The following is a 23,729-nucleotide window of genomic DNA, read 5'->3' as shown; positions in this document are numbered from 1 at the left end:
GGCTGGGGCTTGATCTGGAAACATGCTGAGCTGCCTTGTCTCATGCTCAACCTGGTCCAAAATGTCCTGGAGAAAAATGGGAATCAAACTGGCTCCTCACAGGTGGGAGGAAAATACCCACCACCCACAGCACCTTCTGCTGGTGTTTGGGTCTTGGCCTGAGGACTCCAGGGCTTCAGGTGCAGAGAGCTGGCAGGGCAGCTTGCCACATTGCTGCTTTAGGGAGTCAGAGGACAATACAGTCCACAGATGGCATTTTTCACTGCTAGAGAACTGCTGTAAATCTGTCATAGATCTCCAAATTGGAAATAAAAAAAATGGCAAACACTCAAGTTAGCATAAATGCTTCACTAAATTGCTTTTTTTGGCATGCAAAAATAGTGAAACATTTCAGAATGTCTTTGCAAGCCAGCAAAATGATATTTCTGGGTGGGTAGAGGGATGTGTTGGCATTTGCGTGTATGCATGGTGCAAAAATAATCTAGTGTTAGTCTGCATCAGGCCATAGATACCATTTCTAGAATGAAGTAATTGTTTTGGTTGAAGTGGTTGAAGACACCTCCAAACTTGCTACATCATCAGTGATAGGTGGCCTTAGTTGGCCAAATATGTTACTTCTCTTCTGATACCTGATCAGTTACAAGATTTCTGTTTTCTGTATTTACGCAGGGGAGAGTGAGTTGTCAGACAGGCAGTTTGGGAAGTGAGTAGACAGAATGGTAAACCAGAGACAATTCTCGCCTCTGGGTGATGGAGAGCATACCAGGAAGATGCTTGCTGTCTGCTATCAGCTTGCACTGCCATACCATCACTTTGGAATGGGAACATGCCTTTTTATTTTTAATCTAGGAGAAATTTAGGAGAAACTTAGCAGGACTCGAGAAAGAAAGGTTGCAAAATGTGTTCGAAGTCGCATTGGTGGGTGATGCTGCTTCCAGGTGCTGAGCAGTGTTGGTGTTTCCCAAAGGCTTAGCTCTGGAGAGCCCTGTGGTCCTCAGGGGGATTGGCTCCCCAGCTACATGCCATGGTGTCCAGGAGGTCAGTGGAGATGGCTTTGGCACATAAAAAGGATCTCGTGTGAGCTGATGGAGCTCTGGCAGCTCCATGCCACTGACACTCCTTACTCTTTTCTATTGGGAACAGGCAGAAGTGCTTATTGCTGCCCAAGGGACAGAAAGCCAAAGGATTCAGATACTGCAACACATTCTGGGAGAAGGGCAGCATCTTGTATTGCAGAGTAGGAAGAAAATCTCTTGCTTATTTTCCCTACTGTCTTCTTTGAAAGAACTCCTAATGTAGTTCTGGCCCTGGAAAACACTGTGTATCTATGAATAGAGATTTTATAAACCCACTTTGGGCTTTTTGGAATGGACTGTGGTTTCTTTAGGACTTCGTATTACATTGAGGAAAAAATATGTGAGTTTCAGGTTTTGATGTCATTTCTCATAAAAATGTTGAACTGCATTAATAACAACATAAAAAAAAAGAAAATGCAAAAAGCAAAGTGCAGTGGTAAAAAGGAAATGTCACTGGCATTTCTTCGAAATACAAGTTGCCTAATTTTGAGCTGCCTGATGAAACTGGCACATCTCCCAACAATGAGGAATACTGGTTGTGGAAATCCCATGAGAATCAGCAGGGACAGGGACTGCCAATACTGCCATAGACTTGACACATGGCTTGGGATTTTTATAAAGGTGTGGCTGAAAAGTGAATTCAGTGAGGGCATGAAAGGGTTACGGGGGTACGGCTGGAGTTTTCTTTCTTTTCATTGCACATTCTTTGCTGCAATCTAAATTCCTCGAGCTTAGCTTAGCCTTGTGATGACACTGTAACCTTTTTGAGCACTAATTCTTCAAAAAAAGGCTTGTGCATAAACAGTATCCCTCTAAAGAGGGGACATATGTGTGTAATCCCCTCTCCAGTGGATATATTTTCTGGCAGTTGTGGGTTCAAACATAGTAGCTTCCTCACAGGTGAGCATCCTCAGTGGGAAAGCTGGTCTTGGACCATTGAGACTTAGGGATCTGCAGGAGGATTGAGAGTTTGGAGGAGTGTGGTGGAAGGCAGGAGATACTGCTGCAGTAATTGCAAAGTCCATTAAGAGGTGTGAAATATGTGGAAGGTGGATGAGACACCCTATGTCAGCAAATTTGTTTTTTTAGTAATAAACAGAAGGCTTGCTTTTGCTCCTTCTGTCTTTGTTAATATTGTAATAAAGATGGAGAATGGACACAAGCTGTTCTCAGATACTTATATGCTCTTGAATGGGTGTAGTAGGTGTACACTGCCAAGCAGAGTCATGTCCTGTGCTTCCTGAACTGCCTACACTAGTCAGTAGAGGCAGACCTAGACTTGTCCTGGTTCAGCTTAGTCCCATGCTGGCACAGAGATAGCCAAAATGGTGGGATACACACTGGAACAGAACAAAATGTGACTGGATCTTGCCTATCCAGGACTTCAACTAGCCGAGCCCAGGTGACAGAGCCTCAGTGGGACCCTGTGCTGTCTGGAGAGCCTGTGGCTCCTGGAAATAGACCCATCAGCTATTTCTGGTCAGTATATGGTCAGCAGTAGTGCCTGTCCATGTGCTTTGCCCTTTGGGGTGGTGCAAAGCTGTTGCTCTGGTGCATCAAGTCACCCAAAGGTTCATAGACTTCAGGGTTGCCTCCATGCTTCCGTCTGCAAGGCTCTTCCTTCAGGCCTTTTTTGAAGTGTTCTCTTTGTATAGTGGCCACTCTAAGGTCCCCTGGCTGCAGCATAGAATCATAGACTGGTTTGGGCTGGAAGGGACCTTAAAGCTCATCTAGTTCCAATCCCCCTGCCATGGGCAGGGACATCTTTCACTAGACCCTCGAAGCCCTGTCCAGCCTGGACTTCACAGAATCACAGAATCGTTAGGGTTGGAAGGCACTGCTGGAGATCATCCAGTCCAACCCTCTGCCAAGGGTCCAGCCAGGTTTTGAATGTCTTCAGACAGGGAGACTCCACAACACTCCTGGGCAGCCTATTCCAGGACTCTGCCACCCTTGATGTAAAGAAGTTCTTCCTCATGTTGAGGTGAAACTTCTTGTGTTTTGTTTATGGCCACTGCTCCTTGTTCTGGACACCACTGAAAAGAGTCTGGCACCATCCTTCTGGCACCCGCCTTTGAGATACTGATCTGCATTAATGAAATCATCTCTCAGTTTGCTCTTCTCTAGACTCAACAGGCCCAGCTCCTGCTCCTCATCATTCTTGTGGCCTCCCCTGGACTCTCCAGTAGTTTCTTGTCTTTTTTTGTACCAAGGAGCCTAGAACTGGGCACAGTTCTCCAGATGTAGCCTCTTCAGAGTAGAGTCGAAGGGGAGGATCACCTCCCTTGACTGCTAGCCACACTCCTGCCAGCGCACCCCGGTCGCTCCTGGTTCAAGGGCATGCTCCAATTCATAATTAACTTAACCATCCACCAACACTCCCAGGTCCTTCTCAGCTGAGCTGCTCCCTAGTAGGTCAGGCCCTAGCCTCTGGTAGTACTTGGGGTTCTAATCCCCCGGATGCAGGACCCTGCACTTGCCCTTGTTGAACCTCATTAGGTTTCTCTCCAGGCTATTGAAGTCCCACCAAATGGCAGCGCAGACTTCAGGTTTGTCAGCCACTGCACCCAGCTCCGTTTCATCAGCAAACTTGCTATTGTGGACACTTGCTGAGGGTGCACTCCAGCCCTTCATTCAGGTCATTGGTAAACAAGTTGAATAAGACCGGACTCAGTATTGATCCCTGTGGGAACACCACTGACTACAGGCCTCCAGCTGGATTCTACTGACCACAATCTCTAAACAATGCCGTTCAGTCAGTTCACAATCCACCTCACTGTCCATTTATCTAACCCATATTTCCTAAGCTTACCTATGAGGATAAAAAAGACACGGAGCTGTTGGAACAAGTCCAGAGGAGGGCCACAAGGATGATCGTGGAGCACCTCCTGTATGAAGATAGGCTGAGAAAGCTGGGGTTGTTCAACTTGGAGAAGGCTGCGTGGAGACCTCATAGCAGCCTTCCAGTATCTGAAGGGGGCCTATAAGGATGCTGGGGAGAGATTCTTCATTAGGGACTGTAGTGATAGGACAAGGGGTAATGGGTTCAAACTTAAACAGGGTAAGTTTACAGAATCACAGAATCCCAAGGGTTGGAAGGAACCTCAAAAGATCATCTAGTCCAATCCCCTTGCAAGAGCAGGGTAACCTAGAGTACATCACACAGGAACTTGTCCACGTGGGCCTTGTTTGGATATAAGGAAGAAGTTCTTTACTGTTAGGGTGGTGAGGCACTGGAATGGGTTTCCCAGCGAAGCTGTGAATGCTTTAGGGCAGGTTGGATAAAGCCTTGGGTGACATGGTTTAGTGTGAGGTGTCCCTGCCCATGGCAGGGGGTTGGAACTAGATGATCTTAAGGTCCTTTTCAACCCTAACTATTCTATGATTCTGTGATTCTATGATTCTATAATTCTATGTTGTGGGAGGCAATGTCAACAGCCTTGCTGAAGTCAAGGTAGGTAACATCCATTGCTCTCCCCTAGTCAACCCATCTTGCCATGTCATCATAAAAGGCTATTGAATTGATCAAGCAAGATTTACCCTTGGTGAATCTATGATGATTACTCCTGATGACCTTCTTTTCTTCCACATGCTTGGTCATAACCTCCAGAATGACCTGTTCCATCAACTTTCCAGGGACGGAGATGAGTGTGACTGGCTGGTAGTTTCACAGATCCTTCTTCTTGTCCTTTTTGTAGATGGGAGTGAAATTTGCCTTCTTCCAGTCGTGCATACCTCACCCATTCTCCATGGTTTTTCAAAGATGGAGGAGAGTGGAAGGGCAGCAACATCTACTAGCTCCTTCAGTACTCTTGGGTACATATGATTAGGGCCATGGATTTCTGGGTGTAAGTCTATCTAGCTTATCCCTAACCCAGCTCTCTATGACCAGCAGGGAGTCTTCCTTTCTCTGGCCTTCATTTCTAACCTCCAAAGTCTGGGACTCCAGAGGTTCATTCTTAGAAGTAAAGACTGATGTAATGAAGACATTCAGTATTCCACCTTCTCTGTGTCTTCTGCTACCAGGACACCCTTCTGAATCAGCAGTGACTCCATATTTTCCCTTATCTTCCTTTTGCTGCTAATATGCTTGTAGAAGCTCTTCTTGTCCTTGATGTCCTTTGCTAGGCTTAATTCTAAGTGGCTTTGGCCTTCTTATCACATCCCTTCATACCCTGATGATGTTCCTATAGTACTGTCACTTGGGAGAGAGGACTATACTGTCCCTTTTCCACCTCCCACAAATTTTCTTCTTGAGATTAAGGTTTACTAGGAGCTCCCAGCTGATCCATGAAGGTCTCCTGCCCCCTTTGCCTGATTTCTTCATGGTGAGGATACGTTGGTCTTGGGCTTCGAGGAAGTGGTGCTTAAAAATGAGCAGTTCTCCTGGACTCCCTTGTATTCTACAGCCCTATCCAATGCCCTTTGAACATTTCCAGGGATGAGGCATCCACAGCTCTCTGGGCAACCTGTGCCAGATCCTCACCACTCTCACAGGGAAGGACTTCTTAATATCTAGTCTAAATCGCCTCTCTGTCAGGTTAATGCCATTCCCCCTTGTCCTGTCACTACTTGTGGAAAGCTCCTCTGCAGCTTCTTGTAGCCCTCCTTTAGGTACTGAAGACTGCTCTAAGGCTTCTATTCTCCAGGCTGAACCAGCCCAGCTCTTTCAGCCTGTCTCCAGAACAGAGCTGCTCTAGCCCTCTCAGCATCTCCCTGGCCTCCTCTGGACAATCTCCAACAGCACCACATCCCTCCTGTGTTGTTGCCCCAGAGCTGGACACAGGACTGCGGGGGGTGGGGGTGGGGGGATGATGTCTCCCCAGAGTGCAGTAGAAGGGGAGAATCCCCTCCCTGACCTACTGCTCATGCTATGGGGATGCACCCCAGCACATGGGTTTCTGGGCTCAAGTGCACACTGAAGTTGGGTCATGGGGAGCTCCTCATCAACCAAGACCCCCAAGTCCTTCTCCTCAGGGCTGTTCTCAATCACTTCTCTGCCCAACCTGTAGCTGTGGCTGGGATTGCCCCGGCCCTGGTGCAGGACCTTTCACTTTGCTTTGTTGAACTTCATAAGGTGGGTATTGGCCCACCCCTCAAGTCTGTCCAGGCCCCTTTGGATTCCATTCCTTCCTTCCAGCATGTTGACTGTATCACACATCTTGGTATTATTGGCAAACTTGCTGAAGGTGCTTGATCCCACTGTCCATGTTGCTGACAAAGATGTTGAACAGGATCAGTCCCAATACTGACCCTTAAGGATAACCACTCATCACTGATGTCCACTTGGACACTGAGCCATTGACTGCAACTCATTTGAGTGTGACCATCCAGGCAATTCCTTATCATGTGTGATCCAGCCATCATATTCATGGTTGTCCACTTTAGAGACAAGGATGTTGTGCAGGACAGTGCCAAATGCTTTGCAGAACTCTGACGAGCCTGAGCATCAGCCCCCTCCTGCCTGGAGGACACAATGAGCATGCAGCCTCCATGGTGAGGAAGGCACCACCATTGCTGCAAAAATGATGCTTCAGGGCAGCATCAGCTGTCTGTGCTTGCTGTCATTCCTCTGTTCCAGCTCTGGACCTTGCACATCAGCAGCACAAAGGCATGCAGGCAGCAGGGACTGGACAGTGTGAAGGGTTGTAGGGCTGGGTAGCGATGGGGAGGCAGCATGTCATTTGATCACCCTTCCAGGACACAGTCCTGGCTTCTTCTTCCCCATGTTTGCTAGGGGTGCCCTGCAGCTTTGCTTAGCATCACACATGCACTGTGTAGAGCAGGGTAGCTCTGCTGCAGGGCAGCGCTGACCTCATAATCAGACACACTGTCCTGAAGGGACTCTTTTCTCTGACCTTTGTAATTATTCCTGTCCAATCTTCCTTCATGTTCTCTTTTACTTATTTTTCCCTTTCTTCTCTCCTTTTTTTTTTTTTCCCTAAAACTCCACCATTCCTCTTCACTGTATTAAGGATGTGAGTGAAATTGATGCCTGGAATGTCTCAAGTCTTTATGATGATGAATGACTTTCACTGCCAAAGCTTTTATTGTCTGTGATTTGGGAAGAAGGGGAGCTGATTTATTGTGTCTGACTGTCATGCCATTTAATACAGTTATAAATCCTGACACCATGACGGGCACCGTGGGCTGGGGATCCACTCTGGCCACTCTTCCACCTCCCTTTTGTGTCCCTGCTCACCATCCTTGGCTGTGCTCCCTGCAGGGAAGCAGGCAGGGGGAATTGGAACTGGGAGCTCCCATGTGTAGGGTGATGGCCAAGGCTGGATAAGCCCCAGGCATCTCATTCAGCCCCTGGCGGACTGTGCAGCCTTTGGGGTGGGTTTGGGTGCCCCACAGAGTAGCCCCAGGAACCACTCTGGCATCCCCCCTGTACTAGTAGTCACACTGGTGGGACTGCTCTGATCCTGCTTTAATGTGGAAAAGGGGAATCTTCCACTGTGGCTTGGGAGCAAAATCCCATTGCCTACTTCTTCATGCACAAACTGTCAGAAAGACAAGTTGGTTAATGTCTAAATATCCTAATTGCATTTTTTAACTGCATTTTAGTGGCCCTGGTGTAATGAGGCAGGGCACCTGCAGGTTTTGCAGGCAGGAGCAACATGCTGCTGCCTCCTATGACTGATGCTGCCATCAGCTGGCAAAGCTTTTCCTTCCCCAGGTGCCAGGGAGGGACAAGTGGCTGGTGGCAGAGCACAGGCAGAGCTGGATCATTGCCTGCATTGCTTTCTTGTGTCCAGCTGTGAACCCCAGGCTAACCAGTGCTGGCATAAACGACATCTGTTGGTGGTCGTATTCGGTGTTGGACCTCATCTGCTGGGGAAGTGCAAATACACAGAACCACAAAATATCATCAGAGCCACAATGCTCTTTAACATCCGTGCATTGAGCTCTGCATGCGCAAGGGATGAGGCATGAGCTGTGCTGCAAAGAAGCGGAAGGGCAGCAGAGGGGCTGCCTGCTTCCATGGGAGCCCAGAGTTTTTTGAGAGAAGAATCATAGTGGAGCATTTTTGGTCAACCCAATATTCTTGTGGGCAGAGATGAAGAATGTTCAGCACAATATTAAGGCTTTTTCCATGTTTCATGCTGTATGGGAGTCACAGTTCCACATCTCCTTCTGTCTCTGGTCTGAAATCACAGGAGGACACTTTCCATAAAGCAATCTGTACATTTGTTATTTTCTGAACTACCTGGTGCATCAGTTGAGCTACACATTTGGCTACATTATGGAAGATGCTATCTACCCAACATACAGCTAGGAAAGAGATGAAACTTGGAAATGTGAACTCGGTCCTGCTGCTTCACAGGGCAGATGAATATTGCAATTTTGTCTCAAGGTGATTTAAGATGAAGTATTTGAGGTTCTTTCAACTAAAAAGAATAAAATATTTCAATTTTAACAATTAAAATTTATTTTCATGGAAAAATACTGAAACCAAAGTATGTCAGCATTTCCATAGCTTTGCTTTTTCATCACAGAATCCAGCTAAAATGCCTGACTTCAGCTTTTCGTCATATTGCAGGAGAGAAATAAGATTTCTGAAATATCAGAAAAATCACTTGCTTTGTTGATCTGAACTTTGTTGAGCCCTACCTAAGACCTTAAAATCAAGGGGTAAATATTTTTCCTGTGAGGAGCCAAAAACTGCTGATGACATTAACAATGATCCTTGGATTGGAAATGTCTCCATCTGAGATTAATTCCAGATGCAGATCATAAATATTGACTCTTATGAGACGGAAGATTTCAGCACGGGTGTAACATCTCTGCAAAACAGACTGGTGGAAGGTGTTGATTTTATTTTCCCACTGTGCTTATCTAGCAGGCTAAACAACTGATTGCCAATATACTATCCTCTTCCTGCTCATGAATGCTCTGATGGGCTGCAGGGTACTGCCTCCCGTGTTGGTGCTCGCAGGGCTCCCATGCACCGGTAGGTGTGTGTTTGCAAGGGAGTGGATGGAACAGTGAAGCCCTGGGTTGTCTGGGTCTTGTTGAGCTTTGGCAGACCCCAGTACTCCACCACCATCCAGTGTTCCTGGCTGCAGAGTGCCCTAAGCCAGGCTGGATGTGTCACGGCCCTGAGCAGCGCCATGCTCCACTAGCGCATTGTTGGTCTTTGGGGTGGGCATTAGTGAAGAGTTTCAAGGGTCCAGCTTGAGGCTGTTGGGGTTCACATTGAGGCAGGTTTGCATGGCTCCTGGGCTTCTCCTCCTGCTCTCACTGCTCCCAAAAGCCCTCTGGATGTCACTGCTGTCCTTTGCAAGGCAACTGGAAACCCACATTCTCCTCTTTCACCCAGTTGCCTGACAAGAGTCTCTCCGGACAGCTGCCAGACTTGATCACCTGATGTCTTGTACCCAGCTGGGGAGCATGAAGTCCCTTTCCACCAGCACCACCCCAGCCCTATGTGTCTTGGCAGGGACCCAGGGCTTGGCAGCCCACCAGCACAGGCTTGCCTGGCTTCTGAGACCCTCCACAGGTCCCCCATGTGCTGCAGATGCTGGTAGGGGACCGTCACTGTGCCTTTTCTCAGGCACTGGTGGTGCACACATACACTGCTACGTCTGAACTGCCTATGGACAGCAAGGCCTTTTGGCCAGGTCTCCAGAGTAAACCTTGCTGGTCTTAGCCCTAATGAAGGATGCTCCCCCTTGTGAGCAGCTCCTCTGTCCCAAGGGCAGATCCTGGCCTCAGCAAAGACTTTGGACAGGAGGGAGGAGTGAATCAGAGAACAGGGGGTGTATGGAACCACCCACCCTCCTCAGGGCTGGCTTTGAGATGTATGTCCCCTTTGTTCACTGCTAAATATTTGCTAAATGAGCTGAATGTTTGGGGCTGAAAACATGCTGGATTTTAATTTCTTTAAGAGAGAGAAGTTGAAAGCTGTCCACTTCTCCCCATGGTTTTGAATCCATGGCTCCGAATCCATGGCTCCATAGTAAAATGCTACCAGTGATCTCATTTTCGTCCTGTAGCTCTTAGCATTTTTTTTTTTCTTACAGCTCCAGTGCCTAGAATCCAATTACAGTGTGTGGAGTTTGTAATTCTTCATAAACTGTTACTAGCATTTTTAATCCCCTTGGTAGCAAAGATAAGTTAGAAAATAGCTTGTGGATGTATGCAAAAATTCAAACACTGGAAAAGAAACAAAAGGAAAAAATATTTTATTTAAACATCTTGTGATAACTCAGTTGCTCTTGCGACTTTTGTAGTGTATTGAGTAGATAGCTCTGTCTGCATTTGTAGGAACAGGGATCCCTGGACCACAAACTTTGTGAGTTGCTGATCCTCTTGGTCATTCTGCAGCTTTCCAGCAGCACAGTGATTACTGTAGAAACAGTCTGACAGAGCCTGCTGTGCTGGTCTTACTAGAAGTATTGCTGTGCTGCAGAAAGGAGACAACAATAAAGGGAATATGTTGCTTCTGCATGTGCTAAGAGCACTGATCAAACCACATGAGATCCCATTTCAGACATAATGTGCATTGGAGGGCAAAATTAGATTGAGAAGTAAATGGAGCCTAAAATTTCCATAGCTTTCTTCGTCAGAAAGCTGTTTCATTGCGTGGTTTAATTCTCCCAGTTCTTTCATTCATTGCTTGTAGTGTGCTCGCTGGAGTACATTTTAGAAATAATGGGATGAAAAAGACCTTCTTTAATTTGGCAGTGGCTGGGAGGTGTGTAAGGGCTGTTCAGGTCTGAGATGTGAGGGAATATGAAATGCAGAAGCATGTTACACAGTAGCGGAAAACCAGCCAGAATGGCACTTTCTGCATTTTATCAGGAAGAGGTATTCTGTCTGTGGATTTTAATTTTTGTTTTGGATTATTTTGCATTTGTTTAAGTTCTGAAATATTTGACCTTAGTCTTATTGTTTCTACTTTAAAGTTTTATTTCATTGCTGCTTGTAAAATGGACTGCACAATGAACTGCACTTGTGCCAAAAATTAGTATTTTCTAGGCTAAGATCTTCCTGTTATTTTCATGTGATATTTGTTTTCTCTCCCCTTTTAACATGTCTGCTTGATAGGGGGAGGCTAACTGGACTCTCAGATAAGTAGACACATGGGTTTTTTGCCTTTGAAGGCAACACTTGATGTCATTTCCAAACTAACTCAGATTGCAGAGCAGAGCACTTGATGTAAAGCAAATGCCTTTTGAAACAGTTAAAACTGCAGATTGGTATAATTGGCACCAGTGGTATGACCAGATATGGAGGAAGAACCTGTACATGTCTCTGTCCTATGTGCACTTTTGTGCATCTCTGTGTCCAGGTTGCAATTTTCTTTCCAGAGCCCATGGAAGCTGGCTTAGCTTCCCTCATACTACTTCATCAAGTCATACACGCTGACTGCAACTTTGCCTCTTCCCATCTTGCATTATGAGTTGCAGAAATGTAAACAGGGAGTCGTGCCCGTTTCAGGCTGTCTTCAGCAAAGTTTCCTGAAATATGGTGTCTGGGGAGATGCTTCTCCACACTGATGGCGGAACTGAGACCTGGACCAAGAGCCAGTGAGGGTTTAACTGAGCTCTGGTGGTTGGGTCCTTGTACCCAAGGAGCCCTTTCTGGGGTCTCCATCTTGGGCTGAGCACATGCAGGCTCCAACCTCCCTCAGCTGTGGCAGAGCCCTGCAGACCCTCAGTTGCCAGCATGCTGAGCTCTGCTGGAAAATAAGACTTGAAGAAATGGTTTCCCTGCCCTGTGAATATATTTAAGATTTTGGCTTTTTTCAGGTCTATTTCCTATTAAAAAAAAACGCCAGATCTGAGGGAAGTTCAACAACTTAAAGTAGTAAACAAGGTAAAACCAGCCCATAGTAGTGTGCACTGCTTGTTTTTGGGATGCTTTTTTAATCTGTCCTCAGTAGGTTACATTTTATATAGAAAATCATCCCAAACTTGAAAAATACATTGTTGGTTTTTTAAATTACTTTAGTATATTTTTTTTCAAAGGGATATTAAATATTCTCACATCTTTAAAGCTTTTCCCACAATCTTTCAGACTTAAGTGAACAGCCTCTCTGCTTGCATAAACTCCAAGTTTCCACAATTCCATTTTTTTTTGGGGAGGTGTTCTGTTTCTTAATGAAAAGGTCTCATTAAAAAAGGTCTTGGCCAGCTTGGGCATAAAGGCAAACCTGACAGCTGTGGTCTGCCTTGTCCTCCGCCTTGTTTGCTGGAAGATGTCCCGGTGCCTCCTCAGCATGTGCCAGTCCAAAGCTTTTCTGCCTGCCCATGCTTGCTTTGCTTTCCTCTTCTTTTCTCTTCCCCTAATTTTATTTAGTGATCCAGTGTGTCCAACATTGAATCAAGAGAGCTGGAACTACTGGCTATAGCCCTTGGGGGCTGCAGCAGCAAGTGCACACACACACCACTGATGGAGTGGCACAATGCTGGATGAGACACCCTCACCAGGACCCCACTTAGTACAACACTCAGCTCCTCTGTTGGTCCCATGCCTGCTGTTGCACCCTCAACTTGGAGATCATGGCCTGGCAACCTAAGGAAGCAATGCACTTGCTCAGGGCTGCTGAGCCCCGTTTTTCTGCACTGATACAGTATCAGAGCATACTTTTCCCATGCACCACCATGCTTGAGCAAATGCTGGGTACTGGCAGTAGGGCAACCCTGGCTGTGAACAGGGTTTCCCAGAACCTGCCTGTTTGTCCGCTCCTTTGGGGATAACTGTGCTTGTCAGTAACAAAAACGTGCTCACATGTTTAAGCGCACAGGACTTGTGCGCAGGGGAGTACCTTCGTGGGACTTGCAGACTGTGCAAGGCAGACTGCAGCCTCTCACAGAGGACCCTCTCCTGTGGGGAGCTGCTCTGGCTGCAGCAGCATGTGTTCATGCAGCTTCCCAGCTGTTCTCCAGGCAGGCTTAGGAGTGGAACCGTCTCGCAGAAGGGATTTAATGGGTGTGTTGATGAAATGTCTCCAGACCACTGTTTATCCTCCCACAAAGTTTCATCCTTCTTATGCTCAACTCCATCCATCCTCCATTCCCTTCAGTGCCCCCTTGACAGATGAAGCACCAGTGATAGATACTTGTCCTCTCTGGAGCTGGTGGCGTAACACAGCTGGAGAGCAGTGGGACCCTCTGCATCTGTCAGGCACACATGGTCATGCATTCCATATTCCTCTACATCTGATGCTGTGCACCTGAAACCTACCCAAGCTGTGCCTTTCTATACCCAGACCACCAGCTGCCTGCTAGCTCTGCATTGAGCTGAACAAAGAGAAAGCTTGCAAGGCATAAAGGTTTCATTTACTGGGGGAGAGGGAGGTGTTAAGTTCTGCTTATGCATTTTAGTATGTGGCTTCATGTAGTTGGCCACTGTAGTCGTTGGCTATGCAAGAATTAGGGTAGGAGTAGGTACTTGCAGAGTCATTGTCCACCTAGGATATCTTTTCCTAGTCTCCATACAGACATCCCCTCCAATACTCTGTGTGCGTGTACGTTAAATGAGGGGTCAAGCTGGGGAATTCTAATTTTGCATGTGTTACAGGAGGTGAAAGGGACAACGTAGACTTTGAAGGTCACAGTGACAGAGCAGCTCAGCTCAAGACTCAAACTTCTCACACTAGCAACATAAAATACATTTTAATGTACATGGAAAGCTGGACTGTTGGGTTGTTCATGGGGTGCAAGAGCTCCATGGCTGCAAGGAAGAAGGGAAAGGAGTTTTATGCAGCAACAGCTGAAAGAAACTGTCTAGAAGAGACGAGGGTGAGGGTAAAGCACACTGCAGGTCCAGGACTGGTGTTTAGGAATTGCAGAGAAAACAGGCTAGAGTATTCATCTGTACATCTCCACTGCTTTTTTGCTTTACCAGAAAGTACCATTTTTCCTTAATTTTTCTTTTTCCTATCCTACCTCTTCTTTAAAAGTGTAGTTGTGTCAATAGGAAGAGCAGCAGAGACACCTGCTATAAAGGGAAGCTCTGGACTCCTTCAGATATCTGTTGCTACCTTGCAGATGAGGAGGAAAATAGACCCATATCTGCAACCCCTGTTTCAATTCAGTGTGCTTAATCTGAATTTTATGGCTTTGATAGCAGATTACAGTGCCACTGTCACAAGCCCTTGCAACCCCAGTCACGGTGGACACTGTGCATTTCAAAACCTCCTCCACTAATCTTTTCCTCACTGCTCCCATTCCCCAGCTGCTAATTTCATGCAGGCACTTAAACATGATGGATAATTGTGTTCTGCTTATCAATGTTTAATTTAAGGGCTGTTCCATCTGACCTGGATGCCCTCTGTAAGAGCTATGCCTCATTATTGATTTCATGGTCACACCTGTGACATTACCTGCTTTGTAGGAAGTAGACTTTGACATTCCTGTGAAGCTTTGGCAGCCAGAGCTAATTGTCAGAAGAATAATCGAGTCAGCAAAATCATTACAGGTGATCTGTGTGTTACTACTGTTTTATCTGCCTCTAATTAGGTGCAGGAGAGGTAACTCATTGCAGTAAGCATGCTGCAGTAGGTTTGATGTTCACAAATAGAGAGTTAGATGAGCACAGGAGGGAAGTTATTCATTAACAGCTGCATTTCAATGTCTTGGGGTCCTGTACCAGTGGCATCTCTTTCCCTGGTGTAACAGGGAGAGATGCAATCCTGTGGGCGTCAGTGGGATGTAAAGTCGGAGCCATGCTCGGACAGGAACAAAAAGTGGGGCATGTGTGCAGCAGCTCTGAACTGGAGGCAGTAACAATGGAGACACCATGCTGCTGTTGTGCTGAGCATGGAGCAGTGTTTTGTATGCAATAAAATGAGCTCATCTTTTTAAGGCATACTCATCTGTGGTTTGGGGTGCTCTGCTGCCCTGTGTTGCTGCCCCATGTTGCTGTCCCAGGCAAACCCTGGGTGCAACATGTGAGTCCTCAGGCTGCAGGAGCGGCAGAACCAGGTGATAGCACTGATCAGGTCCTTTTCCCTCTAGTGGGGTTGCACATTTGGCAAAAACATTTTATTTAGGATAATGATTTAAACAACAGGGTTAATATTGTCAAAATCTTTATTGGGTAAGGGAAGAGCTTTTGAAAATGGGAGCTGGATCTGCAGAAGAAAAGTTAGTTCTGGTAACAGGTTTAACAGAAATAGGCTGGAAATTTGGGTTTGCTTCCCACAGAGACCAAGTGATTCTCAAAACACCATCTCTGCCATTACTTTGTTTTGTTTTCTCTGGTGTTAAACTAGTGCATCCACGAGTGCTAAGTCACTCCCTCAGTTCTGGGGTGGTCAATGCTTGGTGTGGTGGGGATGCTGTCAAAGCCCATTGATAGAGTAGTGCGTGCTGCCTCCTGGAAGCAGCAGGATGGTCCTGGTTGTGCTGGTGGCAGAGCAGCACCAGTGCAGGTCCCTTCCTGTGCTACCAGTGTTTGAGATCACTCGATGAAGGTGGTGCCATCTGTCAGGGCCAGGAACTGGATCTCAGAGGCAGGCGCCACCCTTCTCCCCTCATGCTGTGGGATCTTGTGAGGTCACTTTGGAGACCACACAGCCCAAAGCCAAGCCTCATCCATCCAACTCCTTTAGGAAGGGGTTTGCCAGTTCTGCTGGTGCCCTACTGTAATTTTGTTATGCAGCATCCCTGCATGAAGCTAGGTGTTGGGATTTCTCACCTGCAGAGGCTGCTGGGCGAGGGTCAGGTCACAGTGTGGTGGCATTTCTTCATCTCCACTTCACTTAGCATGAATCTGTATTTCTAAAAATCGTTTTCTGGCAAGACAGGAAGAGTTGGATGAGGCAGCAGCCTCTGCAGGGAGCCATGGCGGCTGTGCTCTGTGCAGGTGATCAAGTCTAGAGGTGGGGGGCTGCTTTCAGAAGGGTGAGGGCATGTGAGGTGGACCCTGGGGACATGCTTGTCTGTGGTGGAGTGCTCTGGTCCTAGGCATGACCTTGGCTGACTTGTTCAGATAAGCCAGCACCTTGGGATGAGAGTGAGCACACTTGGGGATTTGCTGGGACTGCCAGGCTGGCTTTCCCAATGCTGCTGACCTGTTGGCTTTAAATGTTTGTCTCTGGAGTGGTGGGATTACCCCATTAACCCAGTGCACTGCCTAATCATTGACCATACTCCTGAGTTGATTTCACATCTGCTGTAAGCATGGAATGGCAGGGGAAGGCTCCGTTTCCTGTGCAGCTCACAGTATGTCTCAGAGAGGAAAATAACTGGCCTTGCTATTGCAGAGTATGTTTCTGAGTCAGTGGCAAAAAGGGCTATGTGAGACCCCTCCCTACCACCTGAACCCCTGCATTTTCTAATGTATCCTTTTCAATAATTAATTACCTGTCCAGTGGGTACATTTCTTTCATACTGTTACTGGCAATCTGTTAGATAAAGTGAAAAAAACATGTTGGTGCCCTGTGGTATTGAGAGTGAAGGGTTTTCACACTGTCAGAGTAATGAATTCTGCAAGGGTTTGAAGCACCTGAGCTTGGGGAAGTCCCTGTGTCATGTGTCTGGGTGTGACAACCCCCAGTGGTTAATTACTGCCATGGATGAAAGCTGAGTTGATAGCAAAATGAGATAGTTTCATTAATAGTTACATTTGAAGTTAATTGGATTCGCATTTACACACAGTAGTATACAAAGACACACTTGGAAATGCTCTTTGCTGCCTTTTGATTTTTTTTCTCCAAAGGTGGGTGAACTGAGGAATGCTCCTGAACTACTCCCTTAGGTGTTTTTCACTATAGTTTGGACACAGGAGAGTCCTCTGCTGCTGGTTGCTGCTGCTTTGCCCCAGTCAGCCTCAGGCAGCTTGTCCTGCAATGAAGACATTTGCTTGTGCCTGAGAGCTACTTGCTATGTCTGCTCAGTGGGGTGTTGCTAACCTCTCCCGTTTTTTGCTGGTTGCAAAATAATTTCTTTTATGAAAGAAAATTACTTATTTGCACTTTTCTTGAGAATAATAATTTGTTCTCAGTGCAAGAGCACTGCCAGCTTCTGGTGAATGGAGGGATGGACATTTATTGCATATCTTCTGTGTGCAGAGCCAAGCACTTTGACATGTGTCTGTGCCCTCTGGTCCCACAGCGCCAGTTGATGCTGTTATTATTTGGCATCATCATATTCTGTGTTTTCGAGTAATGAGGGATGAATTCTGGCAGGAGTATGTCGATATGCAACTTTTCATCCTCTTGGCAAGTTCATGACACTTGTGTGTGTACAAGATCATCTGTAACAGAGACATTTTCTCTGCTCCCCCACCGAACCCAGCCAGGGTGCTGGTGCTCCCTATCCCATGGGGTGTTTTTGCTGTCCAGCAGCATCATCCCCAGCCCTTCTCCAGATGGGTCTATCTGGCATGGTACCAGGTATTTTGAGGTGGATATTCTCCCTCAGCCTGGCACCTCTTTGCCCGCAACTTCTCCATGCTTGTGCACCCTGACATGGTCTCCTGTGTTGGTCATGCACTGGGAGGCCCCAGAGGAGTGCCTGTTTCCAGCAGCCACCTGGGAGTGGCAGTGCCAATGCCCATGCTCCTGCCTAAGCCCATGCAATCCCCTCCTGTGCAGCTCCACACTGTCACAAGGCAATGCTGATAACCAGTTACTGCTACCTGCTTGCCTAAGGGTCTGCTTGGCCAGTCTGTCCTTGTAGAACACCTGGATGAGAAAAGTGTTTGAAATGCTATGTTGCTTACCATGCTGCAGTGCTTTCAATCCCTCAGACCACTAGCACCTCAGTGGTAAACTGTTTTCTTCACTGAAGAAATGGAAAGGCTGAGACATGGAGGGGGAAAACAGTTTGTCTGGATGGAGTTCAACTCCAGGATAGAGACCATCTCCAGGATGAAGTCTTCTCCAGTCGTCTTGAGCTCAGGTCTCTTCTGCTCTGCATCTATGATTTTCGGAGAGGGGTTAATTGCCTGTATCCGTATGATGATGTGTCAAGGGTTGTAGAGTGCAGGTAGTCCTGCACAGGCAAGACTCAGCAAGGTGTTTGGGTGTCTGAATTTTTAGGCAGTGGCTTCATAGTGTTGATACAAGTTGTTGGCAGAAAATCCTTCTCACTTCTGCTTCAGTTCATCTTTTCCATGGGCTGGAGCTGCAGCTGAGCTGCTCTGTCCTTTGTGACACCAGCCCAGTGAGGCAAGGAAGGAGAGGAGGGAGACAGCTCTGCCTGCAGCTGCTTGTGCCCCATCTCCAGATTTAGGCATCTAAAACAACCTTAAAGAAGCTACCCCAAAGGTGTTTAAGAGTAGGTGTCTTGAAGGACCTTGGTCTTTATGTCTCCATGGACCAGTGCTAAAATGTAGATGTTAATTTTCTCTTGGTTTCTTTGCCTACATGAGTAAGGTGGGAATACCTTGGGGTGGAGCCTGCTTCTTATCCTGTCTCTGAGCCCTTGGTCACCTCTTGCCAGCCTTGTTGCCTCCTAGCCTCTGCTCAAGGCCTGGCTGCAGTGACCCTGCTGTAAAGATTTTTCAGCAGATACCAGAATATTTAATTTGGAAGTGAGATATGGTGGAAACCATACCAGACCCCCAGAATAGGCAATCAGTGATACCAGCTTAATTTATGGAGAAGCTGAGTCCCTGCCTCTTTTGGTGTCTCCAGTGGTGGCTACATTGCTCAGTGCCCTTGATCCTGACTGTGCTGAGTGTGACAGTGGCCTTTGGGGAAAATGAAAAATACTGTGAAACTGCGTCACTGAGGAAGAGAAGAGCCGCGATGTCCATTCTTTGGTCTATGGAGGGCTCCAGGATGCCATCGTGGAGCTCAGGCTGTGAGATGCTCTTCTGCATTAGGGACAGCTCAAAGTCAAGGGCCAGTGCTCCCTGCCAGCACTGTGGGGAACTTTGTTTCTGCAAATGTTTGAAATGCTATGTTGCTTACCATGCTGCAGTGCTTTCAATCCCTCAGACCACCAGCAGCTCAGTGGTAAACTGTTTTCTTCACTGAAGTAATGGAAAGGCTGAGACATGGAGGGGGAAAACAGTTTGTCTGGATGGAGTTCAACTCCAGGATGGAGTCCATCTCCAGGATGAAGTCTTCTCCAGTCTTTAAGTAGATTGGAGATCCCTTTGCCTTCTCTAGGCTGTAGAGATGATGTAATCAGAGTTAAATTTTGTGCGGGAGAGAAGGAAGCAGGGCAGTAACAAGGGGAGAACATTTTAATCTGAAAGAGCCATTTTCTGCCCTCCTTGGTAGAATTCATGATGCCCTTCCGTAAGGGATCTGGCATCCCCCTAGAACTGGAGAGCAAATTAATCAATTGTTTGGAACCTTAAATTCTTTCAGGGTGCAGATGCACCATAAATATTCTGTAGGAAGGTCCTGAGAGGAGCAGCACACATCCTGATTTGTGAATGCAGAGTGCCAAGGAAATGGGGCATGTGCTGAGAGATCACTGCAGCAATGCCTATGTGCCTGGTGCTGACAGACCACTGTGGCATGTATTCCTTTGTTTGATGGGGTAGTGAGGGAAGTGGCCTTCATGGTCATGACCTGGGGGTGGTGAGCTGCAGTTTGCAATAACTGCATTTCTGTCTCTCGTCTCATCAGATGAGATCTCATTTCTTTGAAGATAACAAAAAAAAAATTAAAATTTTATTTTTAGATCAGTTGGGAATGAAATTTTGCCAACCAGAAAAGTTAAAAAATTGTGTTCCCTTATAGGAAAATATTCAGTTTCAACCTCTCCAAGTCTCTGAAGACTTGAAAAAAAAAACCCAAATCCCTGTTATAAAATCAAATGCCTACACAAAACAATTTGAACACGAGAATCCATGCATTTCTTCTTGTTAGTGGCACTAAAATTCACAAAGTCACCTAACTTTTCTTGTTGATATAACACACCGTGTTTTGATGAAGGAACCTGTGCTCATGGTGATTTTTGCCCAGCTAATGATCTGATTTGAGCCACCAGCATATTGGAGCTTGCTAGGGCCTGGACAGTCTCCTCCGGGTCTCCTTGCCACTTGGCAGGATGGCCCAGGTGCTGTCAGTGCCACCCTGTGCTGGGGTGCTGTATCGGGCACATTTCCATAGCAGAGCGGTGTCTTGAACAGTGTGTATGGTGCTGCCGAGAGAGGATAGCAGCATCTCTGTCCAGCTGCAGACCCAGCTGTGGTATCCCAGGGTAGATGCTAACAGCACCTGAATGCTCTGTGAAAGCAATGTATCCTTGGATAACTTATTCAACGATGCTGTGGGAGTTCAGCAGACCTCCTCATGATCATCCTCCCCGGTGGGGTTTCAGGAGCACCTCTTTAGTCTCCTAGCAGACCACCTGTGACCACAGCAGTGTTTCCCTGAAATCCGTCACTTTGTGATGCACTTTCCATCATCATTCTGCTGACAGCAACATGTGGGAGCCGTGCCTGGAGTAGGAAGGGGACCCTGGCCCCCAGGTCCAGGGGAGGAGGGAAATGAGGGACACCCCACTGCCTGCTTTCTGTGGGGTTCCATTTCCACGGAAGACCTGTGGGTGTGTGAATAAAGACATGTTTCTGCAGGCTAAGTAAAGAGCAGTACATTAGGCTGTGTCTGTGAATCTTACCCTTCTTCTGGCACCATAGCAAACTATATTTTAAACTGCCATCATGTCTCAATGTCTTGTGTTTGGGTTTTGGCTTTTTTTTTTTTTTCTGTGGTGATAAGTTTTTTGTTGTTGGTTTTTGGGTTTGTGGTTTTTTTTTGTTTGTTTGTTTTTGTTTTGTTTGTTTTATTTTGTCTTTTTTTTTTTTTAACTGGCTTTAATATGAGATAAAAACAATGTCCTGCATTGTATTTAGATCTCTGCCAACCTTCAGCCAGTGCACTGTGATTTTCTGGAGAGATTTTTGGGAAAGTGTCATTAGGATCAGTGTTGTTTCTGACTTTATAAATCTGAGCTTTAGAGGAACTTGGGAATAGGGGTGAACAGCCAGAGTTCAGGCAGGCACATTCCTTTCCCTGCAGAGCTCTGCTCTTCCCTTTCCCATCTCTCACTTCATCAGAGCTTTGTGGCAGCTTATAGAGAAAACAAAACTGTGCCTGCCCTCCCTGCCAGGCTGGAAATCCCACACTGTTCCTTTGCTGAGCGATGATGACAAATGCATGGCTGTGTTTGGGCATTTGGGGAGATGTAAAACTGTGTCTGCTCCTTGCGATGCTCACATGGTGATTTGTTGGTTTGATTCCTCAGGTCGTGAGCTGGCAAGCACAACGCTCCCAGGATACCCTCCACATGTTCCTCCTGCAGGACAGGGCAGCTATTCTGCTCCAGCACTGACAGGAATGGTGCCTGGTGAGTGTTCAAAGTGGAGGGGGATGGGAGTGCGGAAAATAAAAGGGGAGGAAAAAGACAGCCTCTTCAGGAGGAGAGAGTGGCACTCTGTGAGTGCTCTGGGCTGAGGAGACCATGATGCAGAAGCCACAGGGCTGGAAGAGAAGGTGAGATGTGAAGTAGTCCTGAGTGAAGAAAGACCAGGCACCCCAGTGCAGGAGGTGATTCAGCTGGTGGACTGCTCAAGCAAATAATTTACACTGGCTGAAAGAGCCCCCAGCCTCACTTCTGTGGAGCCTGGGGATCACTTCATTTTGGACCATGCCAGGCACTTACCATTTGACACAGGTTTTGATGTAACCCACCTGTTTCCTCTGAACACACTGTCCCTCCATGCTGTCCTGTTGCTGAGGTTGCTGGTGCTTGGGGGTTGGACTTGTCCTGACCTCCACATTTCTCTGCGCAAGTCTGTGCACATTGGGTTGCTTCCCAGGGAATGCTGAGTTATCCTCAGGACGCTGTATGCCTGTAATTTCCTAACCCTTTGGAGCCATGCAGTGAGAAAGGATGTGTAGTATGAGCCAGCTAGTGGCCAGCACTTGCCTGTGTGGCCAGTAAGAGTGGAGGGGTGGGCAGAGCAGGGTCTGCAGGAACATAACATCACAGGTGCAGCCATCTGCTGCTGTTGGATGTGTCAGCGTGCGACAAAGGATAGGACATCAGGGTGCTGGCAGTGCCCAGTGGTGGGAGCACAGGGCTTGCTCCTGCCCCAGTGCTGAAGCCTGTCATATACTGCTGGAAATGAGCACATTTATTTCAGCTTTAAAGAACTGCTGGGATTTCTGCCCAAGCTGTGCCTCTTTTGGTCTGGATGTGACAGATACTGCTGGCTATGAGGGAAAGCCCAAATATATATGTTAAGTCATTAATTTGCCCCCTAAGGATCATAGGATTTGAAAAGCAGTGATAAACTGGGGATTCTTACAGTTTCCCCTGTTGCTTTCCAAGCCCTTTAGGTCATTTGAGCCAGCTTATGGTCAGATTGTTACTTGTAATCACATGGTTCCAGGAAGTGGTGATTTATTAAAAAATCCTTGTAATAGGAAAGTGGGAGTTGGCGACTGATTTCATGTCCAGGCTCTTTCAGGATTAGTCTTTGTTACCAGCTTTGATTGTATTCTGCAATTTGGCTTCTACCAGATCACTAAGAAAAAAATCAGCCCTTTATGTTTGTGTTAGAGTTAGAAATTGTCTGTGGAAGTTAGATCATAGGTTGTTTAGAAACCAGTTTTTACACATGAAGTATCCTCAGAAAGAGCTACTGAGAAAGTTTCTGATGCAGTTTGTGAGAAGTGAGAATAAAAAGTGAACACCAGAAAGCAAGTCTTCTTTCAAAAGGATGCGAGGTTTCATCTTTGTTTCATGCCATTTCTCATGGACACACACACACACAGACTCTGTATTGGTATGTTTCTTCTAGCCTCAGCCAGGCCTGCCTGACTGCAATGGCACAGCTGGCTGTTCAAGTCAGGTGAAAATAGGAGCAGCTGCAAGTTCAGCTGGTTGTGCTCGTGCTGGAGGGGCACACATTCTGCCCTGCCACTCCCCTTCTTCTCCCATACGGTCTCTCCTGGACTGGTTCTTCACCGACGCCCTGAGGTCTCTCTCACTTCATGAGCATCCTCCTGCTGAGACTGAGCATTTGAAAGCCTCTGTGCATTGGATGCTGTCATTCATGGCAAAGGTGGAGATATAGAAGCATTTAGAAACATTGTGGGAATCTCTAGCCTTCTTTCAGAGCACCTTTCCCTGAAAACCCAGTTCTGGGTCCTAGACACTCTTGCTTAATTTTTTGGGAGCTACCAGCCCTTAAGAGCAGCTGCCAGGGATGGCAAAAGGGCTTGGTGCTGCTCAGTCAGAGAAGGTGCAGTGAGGGTTTGGTGATATAGAGTCATCTGAACCCATTTTCTGTGGTAATAGATTTTATTTTTAACTACACATGGGCTTGTGTGACCCATTATATTGAATAACTGCACTGTTCCTCTCTCTGGTTCCCTTAATAACAACCTTCTGCTCCAGCTAGTGTGAAGGTCAGCTGCAATTCCTGTACGCTCTCCTACTCATGTAAGTGAGAATTTGCTAACTACCATCCAAAATGCCTTCTCAATCCTTCTTTGACTCCTGTCCTGTGCAGGACCAGTTTCAGAGCCTTTCTAAGGAAAGCACAACAGCCCCCAAGAGGTTAACCATGAAGCAGATGATGGATCCCTGCTTGTTCCAAAATGGACAAATTTCCATGTCTGAGCAAGGGTGCATGTTTGGTATACCAGTCTCGGATTAATTTCACAACCTGCCACTGCTTTGTTGTAGTTTTTGGACTCTCTGCTGGAAATGTGCTTCC

The 23,729-nt window shown here is 46.9% G+C and overlaps 1 protein-coding gene across 7 annotated transcripts in view; it reads left to right on the top strand.

Moving 5' to 3' along the window:
- Positions 1–23,729, top strand: part of PAX5 (paired box 5) — a 138,854-nt gene that overhangs the window by 85,945 nt on the left and 29,180 nt on the right. For 4 of the 7 annotated variants that reach the window (XM_013129844.1, XM_005152319.1, XM_031051863.1 and 1 more), the window contains one exon: positions 21,248–21,349. The exons of the other annotated variants lie outside the window; for them this stretch is intronic. In XM_013129844.1, coding sequence (XP_012985298.1) covers positions 21,248–21,349 — 102 coding nt within the window. The remainder of the gene's footprint in view (positions 1–21,247; positions 21,350–23,729) is intronic. 7 annotated transcript variants of the gene reach the window in all.

Source organism: Melopsittacus undulatus, chromosome Z (assembly GCF_012275295.1).
Source record: "Melopsittacus undulatus isolate bMelUnd1 chromosome Z, bMelUnd1.mat.Z, whole genome shotgun sequence".
In the NCBI taxonomy this organism is placed as follows: domain Eukaryota; kingdom Metazoa; phylum Chordata; class Aves; order Psittaciformes; family Psittaculidae; genus Melopsittacus; species Melopsittacus undulatus.
The sequence above is the reverse complement of the archived record's forward strand: the minus strand, read 5'-3'. Positions and strand labels throughout refer to the sequence as shown.